General features: G+C 42.0%; 1 protein-coding gene across 1 annotated transcript in view; it reads right to left on the reverse strand.

The window, feature by feature from the left end:
- CTTNBP2 (cortactin binding protein 2) overlaps positions 1–12,314 on the reverse strand; it is a 167,677-nt gene that overhangs the window by 43,216 nt on the left and 112,147 nt on the right. The window contains 2 exon segments of the mRNA XM_086396789.1: positions 1,427–1,702; positions 12,003–12,120. Coding sequence (XP_086252915.1) covers positions 1,427–1,702; positions 12,003–12,120 — 394 coding nt within the window.

Consider the following 12,314-nt stretch of genomic DNA (forward strand, 5'->3'; position numbering starts at 1 on the left):
GTATGCCTGTAGTCACCAATCATCAAGTGGCCACAGCCAGGTACCAAACTAAAGACCTAGCCCACTGAACTCAATGATTTTTTTAGATACGAAATGCTACTTGGGTTCCCAAGTACTCGGGGATAATAATGAACACCAGAACAGACTGGCCTTCGCACCCGCTGCTCACAGAAGTACATGGATCTGACGGTGGTGAACACCACCTGCCTTCCCCCAGTTTCCGGATTAGCCGGATGAGCGCTGATGACGGAGGGCCTTTTCCTTCAAAGCAGGGCTGCACTGACTTCGTTTATTGGAAGTCAGAAGAACCACAGATCCCTGGGCAGACCCACACTTTAAATAACACTGCACCTGTGGGCAAATGAGGTCCTGAGAATCATTTGACTTCCTTTTCTAAATGTACTTCTAAAATGATATAATAATTCTGTAATAATCATTTTAAGATCGTAACAATCCATAAAATTAAATGGTGAATAATCTGCTTCAAAAATGAGTGGATGTATATATTTTCAGAGTGATGTAGGGTATATGTCTGAACAGAATGAAACACTTTCTAATACAAGCTGATACATTAATCACATGCTGAGACCTGCCCTTTCCTCAATCTTGACTCTTCTTTTGCAACATGGTGCTATTGAAAATACACAGACTTTCCTATCAGACAGACTGGGATTTGAGAATTAACTGCTTTGTTCCTTAGCCGTGTGACCTCAGGCAAGTTATCTTGTAACTAGTTATCTGTAAATGAGCCTGCTGTAAGGACTCAGTGAGGTCTATATATAAATATAGCTCCCAGCACAGTCCTGACACCACAGGAGGTTCCCCATAGATGTCAGATCTCCGAGTTCAACAGGAAAGAGACTAACCAGGACAACTAACATTTATAGTACATGTATTATGCTCACCAGAAGGCAAATCTTATCTTTTTAAATTCTTCAGAGTCCCATCAAACAGAAACAACCAGTTATCACCCTGATTCCTCCCAAGTGGGAGGCTTGACTACCTCTTCATTAAAGTGCTTCTTCTAACTCTCGCCTGAAGGTAAGGTGTTCCTGCTCTTCTGCATCTCTGGCGCAGTCCAAGTACAAACATGGAGCTGTGTTCAGAGCTTGTGCATTAGCAAGCAGCTGCAATGTGGTTAGTTTCTTGCATTTATCAAAATAGCAAGTGCAATCACAAAGCCTCATCAAGGGCTTTCATATTCTTCACTCTCTGGGTATTATTTGAGGTGTAAAAGCATTTTTGTACCAACAGGCAACATTATGTAATGGCTGCATTATGAACACTCGAGGTTTCCAGCGCCAGCAGCTGCCACAAGTGAGCTCTGAATGTATTTAATCAATGAACTATGAATCAGGTTAGGGAGCCCGTAAACATAAATAAACCCAGAAATTTAACTTTCCCTTCATTGCAGGACTGCTGATACCTAAGGTGATGGATCGCACACTGCTTGCACTGAGCCCAATGCTGGAGTCGGTGGTGCTACTAAACGTCATGTCTTCCAGGCTCCACCATCCATCAGAAGAGATTGCTTGGAAATGGTTTGTCAGAGCTTGACTCACTGCTTTTGAAAAATCATCCCATGATGTCTGTTTGCGAATATTTAAAGCACATATTGTGCTTTCACATTCAAAGTCATCAGCACCGCAGTTGCCTGGTTCAGTCTCACCCACTGAAATCCTTAAGGGTATTTTAAGAGCATCTGTTGGAAGAAAAAAAAAAATTAGGGAAAAGAAATCCTGATAGGAAGCAAACCAGCAAAAATTTTACACAAAAAAGAAACAGATATAAACATTTTGAAAACAAAGCAAAGGACAGCCATCCTTTTTAAACATCGAATGAATGTTTGTTTATTGGAGTAAATTTTGGTCTCCCAATCTCTTCATAGTTTCTTTGGAATCATGTTGCTTGAGCTCTTTATCTTTGTCTATTTGGCCGGTTCTACTTCCTGATTCCTTTGCTGGGCAAGATTCTCATATTCTTTCAAAAAGTGTCAGAGAAAATTGGAGCCCTCTCTTGACCCTGAACTCTCAACTGCCCTCTCTCCTCACCTTCCTTGGAAACATCATGAAGAAGAGGGGTTATTGCTGAATAGGTCAGCGTGCTGAGGACAGTGGCTTCAGGCTCACAGGCTTTGGGCTTGGCCTCAGGATCACCTTCTACTAGTCATCTGTCCTTGCCTTATGTGCTCTATGCCTCAATTTCTCTATAAAATGGAAGGAAGGCACAAGTGAGTTGCTATGAAGAGTAAATGAATTTGTGTTCGGAGGGGCTTTAACACACTACTAGTATAACACATTATCTGTTAATACACTATCTTACAAGAACTAGTAGGTACTTGATAAACGGTGAACAGTACAGAAGAAGCTTTTAAAATAACCCTTCCAATCTCTCTGTGATACCAGCTGACGTATCCCCCAGGTGGGCAGCACTCATGTACTTCTGTTCCCATGAACTGAATTATGTGCAGAAGCCACTTGTGTTTAGTCCCAATCTTCATGTCTGTTGAACACAAACCCTAATTAGTAAATTAAATATTCCAGATACTGAAGAAATGAGTTCCTACTTCTAGAAAATCAGAACACTTCTAAAACTGAACAAAGGAGCTGCTATAAAAGTTTTTAATGTGACATGGATGAGACGGCTAAATAAAATTAGAAAAAAATTTAAATGTCTTGAGACAGATATTGTCATTAGTTTGCTTCATAAATGTGTTTAACTCCCCAAACACTAGAAACCACAGATGAAACATTAAAGGTGTGATCTATTCAAGTAAGAATACATGGCACTTCGATCAGGAGAACCATATTAATATGAAGAGCTTCACCTAGAAGTTGATGAAAGAATTACTTGGTGTGTTTTAAATTAAAACAAAATGTTTAAAAATATGTTATTTTTATGATCCCCTTCTTAAACTTTTCTTCTTTTTCCATTAACTAACCAACCTGTTGTTCAGTTGCTAAGTCTTATCTGACTCATTGTGACCCCAAGGACTGTAGCATGCCAGGCTCCTCTGTCCTAAACTATTTCCCAGACTTTGCTCAAATTCATGTCTGTTGAGTCAGTGATGCTATCTAAACATCTCATCCTCTGCCACTGCTTTCTCTGTTTGCCTTCAATCTTTTCCAGCATCAGGCTTCTCTTGTGGCTCAGCTGGTAAAGAATATGCCTGCATGAGGGAGACCTGGGTTCGATCCCTGGGTTGGGAAGATCCTCTGGAGAAGGCAAAGGCTATCCACTCCAGTATCCTTGCCTGGAGAATTTCATGGACTCTATAGACCAAATTCAGACTTAAATTGAAGAAAGTAGGGGAAACCACTAGACCATTCAGGTATGACCTAAATCAAATCCCTTATGATGATACAGTGGAAGTAAGAAATAGATTTAAGGGACTAGATCTGATAGACAGAGTGCCTGATGAACTATGGACGGAGGTTCGTGACACTGTACAGGAGACAGGGATCAAGATCATCCCCATGGAAAAGAAATGCAAAAAAGCAAAATGGCTGTCTGGGGAGGGCTTACAAATGGCTGTGAATAGAAGCCAAGTGAAAACCAAGGAGAAAAGGAAAGATATCTGAATGCAGAGTTCCAAAGAATAGCAAGGAGAGATAAGAAAGCCTTCCTCAGCGATCAATGCAAAGAAATAGATGAACACAACAGAATGGGAAAGTCTAGAGATCTCTTCAAGAAAATTAGAGATACCAAGGGAACATTTCATGCATAGATGGGTACAATAAAGGACAGAAATGGTAGGGACATAACATAAGCAGAAGATATTAAGAAGAGGTGGCAAGAATACAAAGAACTGTACAAAAAAGATCTTCACAAACCAGATAATCACAATGGTGTGATCACTCACCTAGAGCCAGACATCCTGGAATGTGAAGTCAAGTGGACCTTAGCATCACTGTGAACAAAACTAGTGGAGGTGATGGAACTCCAGTTGAGCTATTTCAAATCCTAAAAGATGATGCTGTGAAAGTGCTGCACTCAATATGTCAGCAAATTTGGAAAACTCAGCAGTGGCCACAGGACTGGAAAAGGTCAGTTTTCATTCCAATCCCAAAGAAAGGCAGTGCCAAAGAATGATCAAACTACCACACAATTGCACTCATCTCACATGCTAGTAAAGTAATGCTCAAAATTATCCAAGCCAGGCTTCAGCAATACGTGAACTGTGAACTTCCAGATGTTCAAGCTGGTTTTAGAAAAGGCAGAAGAACCAGAGATCAAATGGCCAACATCTGCTGGATCATGGAAAAAGCAAGAGAGTTTCAGAAAAACATCTATTTCTGCTTTATTGACTACGCCAAAGCCTTTGACTGTATGGATCACAATAATCTGTGGAAAATTCTGAAAGAGATGGGGATACCAGACCACCTGACCTGCCTCTTGAGAAACCAGTATGCAGGTCAGGAAGCAATAGTTACAACTGGACATGGAACAGCAGACCTGTTCCCAATAGGAAAAGGAGTACGTCAAGGCTGTATATTGTCACCCTGCTTATTTAACTTATATGCAGAGTATATCATGAGAAACATTGGGCTGGAAGAAGCACAAGCTGGAATCAAGATTGCCGGGAGAAATACCAATAACCTCAGATATGCAGATGACACCACCCTTATGGCAGAAAGTGAAGAGGAACTCAAAAGGCTCTTGATGAAAGTAAAAGAGGAGAGTGAAAAAGTTGGCTTAAAGCTCAACATTCAGAAAACGAAGATCATGGCATCCGGTCCCATCACTTCATGGGAAATAGATGAGGAAACAGTGGAAACAGTGTCAGACTTTATTTTGGGGGGCTCCAAAATCACTGCAGATGGTGACTGCAGCCATGAAATTAAAAGACACTTACTCCTTGGAAGGAAAGTTATGACCAACATAGATAGCATATTCAAAAGCAGAGACATTACTTTGCCAACAAAGGTCCATCTAGTCAAGGCTATGGTTTTTCCAGTGGTCATGTATGGATTGAGAGTTGAACTGTGAAGAAAGTTGAGCGCCAAAGAATTGATGCTTTTGAACTGTGGTGTTGGAGAAGACTCTTGAGAGTCCCTTGGACTGCAAAGAGATCCAACCAGTCCATCCTAAAGGAGATCAGTCCTGGGTGTTCGTTGGAAGGTCTGATGCTGAAGCTGAAACTCCAATACTTTGGCCACCTCATGCAAAGAGTTGACTCATTAGAAAAGACCCTGATGCTGGGAAGGATTGGGGGCAGGAGGAGAAGGGGACAACACAGGATGAGATGGCTGGATGGCATCACCAACTCAATGGACATGAGTTTGGGTAAACTCCCGGAGTTGGTGATGGACAGGGAGGCCTGGCGTGCTGGGATTCATGGGGTCGCAGAGAGTCGGCTCTGACTGAGCGACTGAACTGAACTGATTGTCCATGGGGTTGCAAAAAGTCAGACAGGGCTGAACAACTTTCACTTTCACTTTCCCAGCATCAGGGTCTTTTCCAATGAATCGGCATTTCCCATCAGGTGGTCAAATACTGGAGCTTCAGCATCAGTCCTTCCAGTGAATATTCAGGGCTGATTTCCTTTAGGATTGACTGGTTTGATCTCTGGGCAGTCCAAGGGACTCTCAAGAATCTTCCACAGGACCACAGCTAGAAAACATCCATTTTTTGACACTCAGCCTTTTTTATGGTCCAACTCTCACATCCATACATGACTTTTGGGAAAACCCTAGCTCTGACTCTATGGACAAAGTGATGGCTCTGCTTTTTAATACATTGTCTAGGTTTGTTACAGCTTCCCTTTCAAGGAGCAAGCATCTTCATGACTGCAGTCACCGTCTACAGTGATTTTGGAGCCCAAGAAAATAAAGTTTCTCACTGTTTCCAAAAGGACCAGATGCCAAGGTCTTAGTTTTTTGAATGTTGAGTTTTAACCCAGGTTTTTCACTCTCCTCTTTCACCCTCATCAAGAAGCCCTTTAGTTCCTCTCCACCTTCTGTCATTGCCATTAGAGTTCTATCCTCTGCATATCTGAGCTTATTGATATTTCTCCTGGCAGTCTTGATTCCAGCTTATGATCCATCCAGCCCAGCATTTTGCGTGACGTACTCTGCATGTGTACATGCTAAGGTGCTTCAGTTTTGTCTGACTCTTTGTGACCGCATGGGCTATAGCCGGCCAGGCACCTCTGTCCATGGGATTCTCCAGGCCAGAACATTGGAATGGGTTGCCACGCCCTCTTTCAGAGATAGAAACCCTACCTCTTATGTCTTTTGCATTGGCAGGCAGGTTATTTACCTTTAGCGCCACTTGGGAGGCCCGGTACTGTGAACAGAAGTTAAATAAGCAGGGTGACAATAGATAGCCTTGATATACTCCTTTCCCTATTTTGAATGAGTCAACTACTCTGTGTCCGGTTCTAACTCATGCTTCTTGACCTGCATACTGGTTTCTCAGCAGACAGTAAGGGAGTCTGGTACTCCCCTCTCTTTAACAAGTTTTAACAAACTGTTGGGATCCACACAGTCAAAGACTTAACATACTCAATGAAGCAGAAATAGATGCTTTTTCAGGAATTCCCTTGCTTTTTCTGTGATCCAAAGGATATTGGCAATTTGGTCTCTGGTTCCTCTGCCTTTTCTAAATCCAGCTTATACATCTGGAAGTTCTCGGTTCACATACTCTTGAAGCCCAGCTTGAAGAATTTTGAGCATAACCTTGCAAACATGCAAAATGAGGGCAACTGTACAGTAGTTTGAATATCTATGGCATTGCTCTTCTCTGGGGCTGGAATGAAAATTAACCTTTTCTAGTCCTATGGCCACTGCTGAGTTTTCCAAATTTGCTGACATATTGAATGCAGCACTTCAACAGCATCATTTTTTAGGATTTTAAATAGCTCAACTGGAATTCCTTCACCTCTACTAGCTTTGCTCGTAGTAATGCTTCCTAAGGCCCACTTAATTTCACACTCCAGGATGTCTGGCTGTAGGTGAGTTACCACACCATCGTGGTTATCTGGGTCATTAAGACCTTTCTTGTATAGTTCTTTGGTGTATTCTTGCCCCCTCTTCTTAATCTCTTCTGCTTCTGTTAGGTCCTTACCATTTCTGTCTTCTATCATGCACCATCCTCACATGAAATGTTCCCTTGATATTTCCAAGTTTCTTGAAGTGATCTCTGGTATTTCCCATTCTATTGTTTACTTCTTCGCACTGTTCATTTATGAAGGGCTTCTTACCGTTCCTTGCTATTCTCTGGAACTCTGCATTCAGTTGGGTATATCTTTCCTTTTCTCCTTTGCCCTTCACTTCTCTTCTTTCTCAGCTATTTGTAAAGCCTCCTCAGACAACCACTTTGCCATCCTGCATTTCTTTTTCTTTGGTATGGTTTTGATCACTAACTCCTGTACAATGTTATGAACCTCTGTCCATAGTTCTTCAGACACTCTATCAGATCTACTCCTTTGAAGCTAGTCGTCACCATCACTGTATAATCATACGGGATTTGATTTAGGTCATACCTGAATGGCCTAATGGTTTTCCCTACTTTCTTTAATTAAAGCCTAAGTTTTGCAATAAGAAGCCCATGATGTGTGCCACAGGCAGCTCCAGGTCTTGTTTTTTTGCCGACTATATAGAGTTTCTCCATCTGGGTCTGTGAAGAACATAATCAATCTGATATTGGTATTGACCACCTGGTGATGTCCACATATAGTATATCTTGGGTTGTTGGAAAATGGTATTTGCTACGACCGGTGTGTTCTCTTAAGAAAACTCTTATTAGCCTTTGCCCTGCTTCTTTATTTTGTACTCTGAGGCCAAACTTGCCTGTTATTCTGGGTCTCTCTTGACTTCCTACTTTTGCATTCAAATCCCCTATGATGAAAAGACATCTTTTTTTGGTGTTGGTTCTAGAAAGTCTTGTAATTCTTCATAGAAGCAGTCAGCTTCAGCTTCTTCTGCATCAGTGGTTGGCACACTGACTTGGATTACTGTGATGCTGAATGGTTTGCTTTGGAAATGAACTGAGATCATTCTATCATTTTTGAGATTGCACCGAAGTATTGCGTATTGGACTCTATGAGGGCTATTGCATTTCTTCTAAGTGAGTCTTGCCCACAGTAGTAGATGCAATGGTCATCTGAATTAAATTTGCCCATTCTTGTCCATTTCAGTCACTGATTGCTAAGATGTTGATGTTCAATCTTGCCATCTCCTGCTTGACCACGTCCAATTTACCTTGATTCATGGACCTAACATTCCAGGTTCCTATGCAATATTGTTCTTTACTGCATCAGACTTTACTTTCACCACCAGACACATCCACAACTGAGCATCATTTCTGCTTTAGCCCAGACACTTCATTCTTCCTGGAGCTATTAGTAATTGCCCTCTGCTCTTCCTCTGTAGCATATTGGACACCTTCTCACACAGAGGGCTCCCCTTCCGGTGTTGTATCTGTTTGCCTCTTCATACTGTTGATTGGGTTCTCTTGGCAAAAAATACTTCTTCCTGCAGTGGACCACATTTTATCTTAACTCTTCACTATGACCCATTCATCTTGGGTGGCCCTGCATGGCAAGGCTCATGGCTTCACTGAGTTATGCAAGCCCTTTCACCACAAGAAGCCTGGGATCCATGAAGGGGAAATGACCAACTACTAGATTTTATTTTCAGTCTTTATTCAACAGCTTCCAACATAACTGATCTCTCTGCTCTTCAATTCACTCCTCATGGATTTCCTCACATTTCACTGGTCATCCTCTAATGTTGTTCCTTTGCTGGCCCCTTCCCTGTTTGCTGCTGCTCAGTCACTTCAGTCGTGTCCAACTCTGTGCAACCCCATAAGACAGCAGCCCACCAGGCTCTGCTGTCCCTGGGATTCTCCAGGCAAGAACACTGGAGTGGGTTGCCATTTCCTTCTCCAATGCATGAAAGTGAGAAGTCAAAGTGAAGTCACTCAGTCATGTTCGACTCTTCGCAACCCCATGGACTCCAGCCTACCAGGCTCCTCCGTCCATGGGATTTTCCAGGCAAGAGTACTAGAGTGGGGTGCCATTTTGCAGACTTCTTAATAATAGAGTCTGGCAAGGCTCATTTATTTCTCTTATTTTTTTTAATCTGTGTTCACTGCCTTCATAACCTAATCCAGTTCCATGACTTTAAAAACTATCTCTAGACTGCTGATTCTCAGATATGTAAACCCAGCTCATACCCATCTTCAGAATTCTTGCTTATCTGATACCTCCTACAGAGACACCCTAAAAGATATCTCAAATTCATAATTCAAAATGTAACTCCTGATCTTTGTCGACAAAATCAGCTTCACCCACAGCCTTTCCCTTGACAGCTGAGGGCAACGCTATACTGCCAGTTGTTCAGGCTGAAAATCTTGGGCGTTATCCATAAATCCCCTCTCTCGTAATTCACAGTCAGTGATTAGGAAGTTCTGTTGGCTTATCCTTAGCTATATCCAGAACCCACATGTCCTTATCTACTACAATCCTGAACTGAGACGTCATTATTGGCTACATTAGGCCTGTGACTTCCTAGTTGATGGTTGACAAAGCAGTTAGAGACACCATTATAATGTACACCATTCTTATTAGGGACATTGCCAGGATTCGCTTTTACAATTATTATGAGATTCCTTTGATTTTATCTTTTCTTAGTAACTATTTAAGCAATTTTTTTGGAATACAGTTGGTTTACAATGTTGTATTAGTTAGAAGCTCATTTATGTCTAAGTCAATAAAAGCAAATTCTATCATGAAATAGCTAACAAATATCTTTTTTAATAGGGTAGGATTGCTTATAATGTTCCTAAATTTAAAAAAGGACAGAAATTCTTAAAAAAAAAAATGTACACCAGGTCCCATCACTCCTATGCTCAAACACTGAAATAGCTACCTTAAGTCCCCAAAATGGCTCCACCCTCCTGCCCTCCTGTAAATTCTTTGACCTGTCTTCCTATTTCCTTCCCTCACTCATTCCAACCTGGTCATTCAGCCCTGAGTGCCATTCCTCAAACACACAGATAGGCTCCTACTTGTTAGGGCATCAGTCCACTTGACACTCTGCCTGGAAAGTTCTTACCTGAGAGAGTCTCAGAGCTACCCCTTCCTCACCTCCAAGTGTTTGCTCAGATGTCTTAGTGGTGAGGCTACCTGCCTATCATTTTAAAAATTGAAACCTACCCTCTCACTCCCCATCCCTCTTGGTCTTTTATGTAGCACATATTATCATCTCACATACTATATAATGAATCATTTCTTATGTTTATTGTTCATTTTCTGTCTCAGTGTTAGAATGTAAGCTCAAGACCAACTACTGAGAGGGCTGGCTGACCGGATGGGGTGAGTGATCATCCTGACATAAGAGGTCGGACTATTTCATTTGATCTAGCACTCCAGGTTGGTAGGTGCCCAATATGCTACTGAAGATCAGTGGAGAAATAACTTCAGAAAGAATGAAGGGATGGAGCCAAAGCAAAAACAACACCCAGTTGTGGATATGACTGGTGAGAGAAGCAAGGTACAATGCTGTAAAGAGCATTACTGCATAGGAACCTAGAATGTTAGGTCCATGAATCAAGAGCAAACTGGAAGTGGTCAAACAGGAGGTGGCAAGAGTGAACGTTGACATTCTAGGAATCAGCGAACTAAAATGGACTGGAATGGGTGAATTTAACTCAGATGACCATTATATCTACTACTGTGGGCAGGAATCCCTTAGAGGAAATGGAGTCACCATCATGGTCAACAAAAGAGTCTGAAATGCAGTACTTGGATGCAAAAAAAAAAAGCCTCCTGATGAAAGTGAAAGAGGAGAGTGAAAAAGTTGGCTTTAAACTCAACATTCAGAAAACTAAGATGGCACCCGGTCCCGTCACTTCATGGCAAATAGATGGGGAAACAGTGGAAACAGTGGCTGACTTTATTTTTTGGGGGGCTCCAAAATCACTGCAGATGGTGACTGCAGCCATGAAATTAAAAGACGCTTCCTCCTTGGAAGGAAAGTTATGACCAACCTAGATAGCATATTCAAAAGCAGAGACATTACTTTGCCAACAAAGGTCTGTCTAGTCAAGGCTATGGTTTTTCCAATAGTCATGTATGGATGTGAGAGTTGGAGTATAAAGAAAGCTGAGCGATGAAGTATTGATGCTTTTGAACTGTGGTGTTGGAGAAGACTCTTGAGAGTCCCTTGGACTACAAGGCAATCCAACCAGTCCATCCTAAAGGAGGTCAGTCCTGGGTGTTCACTGGAAGGACTGATGTTGAAGCTGAAACTCCAATACTTTGGCCACCTGATGGGAAGAGCTGACTCATTTGAAAAGACCCTGATGTTGGGAAAGATTGAGGGCAGGAGGAGAAGGGGACGACAGAGGATGAGATGGTTGGATGGCATCACCGACTCAATGGACATGAGTTTGGGTGGACTCCGGGAGTTGGTGATGGACAGGGATGCATGGAATGCTACAGTTCATGGGGTCACAAAGAGTTGGACACAATTGAGCGACTGAAATGAACTGAGAACTCCATATTCACACACCCGCAAGTGAAACTTTCACAGCATGTGCTGAGAAGCATATACTCTCAGAGCTAGAATGGAATCAAAAGGTTATCTTCCTAGACAGGCAGGCAACCAGATATTGAGAGATAACTGACCTGCCTACATTCACACAGACAGCTAATAGCAAACTAGTTGGCCATGATTTTTTTTTTTTTGTACCTTCCCAGTCTCATGTCTAGAAAGATAATCTAAGTCAGAAGAAAAAAAGCAATGATTATTAAATATTGTCCAAGGTCAAAGACTAGAAAGAGCTAGCACTGTTTCAGTAATTCTGTAAAAAGCCATTCTACATGGAAAAATAAAAGTATCCCATTTATAATCAGTGTTTCTATAGCAGCTAGTGTTGAATGGAAGTTAAGAAGAGAATGAGAAAACTGAAGCTGCATCAGCATCTTCCCCACAGTCCCAGAGGCCCCTGCATTGTGGATGCAGGACAAGCCGCGCAGCTGCACAGGCACTCACTCAGATTCTCCAGCAGGTGCTTGCAGTCATCAGTAGCAACATCGTGTGCGGTCCGATTACACTTATCTCTTCTTTCCGGCTCCAGCCCTCCGTGCCTACACAAGACTTCTAGGCAGTTCTGTGAAGACAAGAACTCCATTACCTCCTGTCCAAATGAATCAACTCAAGTGAAAACTTCAAGGGAAGATTCAGCGACCTGTGGCAAGCCAATCAGGAATTCTCGATCAGAAAGCTTATTTCTTTTCCAACAACCCAAATATACAGATTAATCTAAACACTGTCTCCAAGTAAAAAGCAAAGAGGGCTTCATTT

The sequence above is a fragment of the Bos grunniens genome, chromosome 4, assembly GCF_055505025.1.
Source record: "Bos grunniens cultivar Pamir isolate PY7600 chromosome 4, Bosgru_T2T1.0, whole genome shotgun sequence".
NCBI classification, from domain to species: Eukaryota; Metazoa; Chordata; class Mammalia; order Artiodactyla; family Bovidae; genus Bos; species Bos grunniens.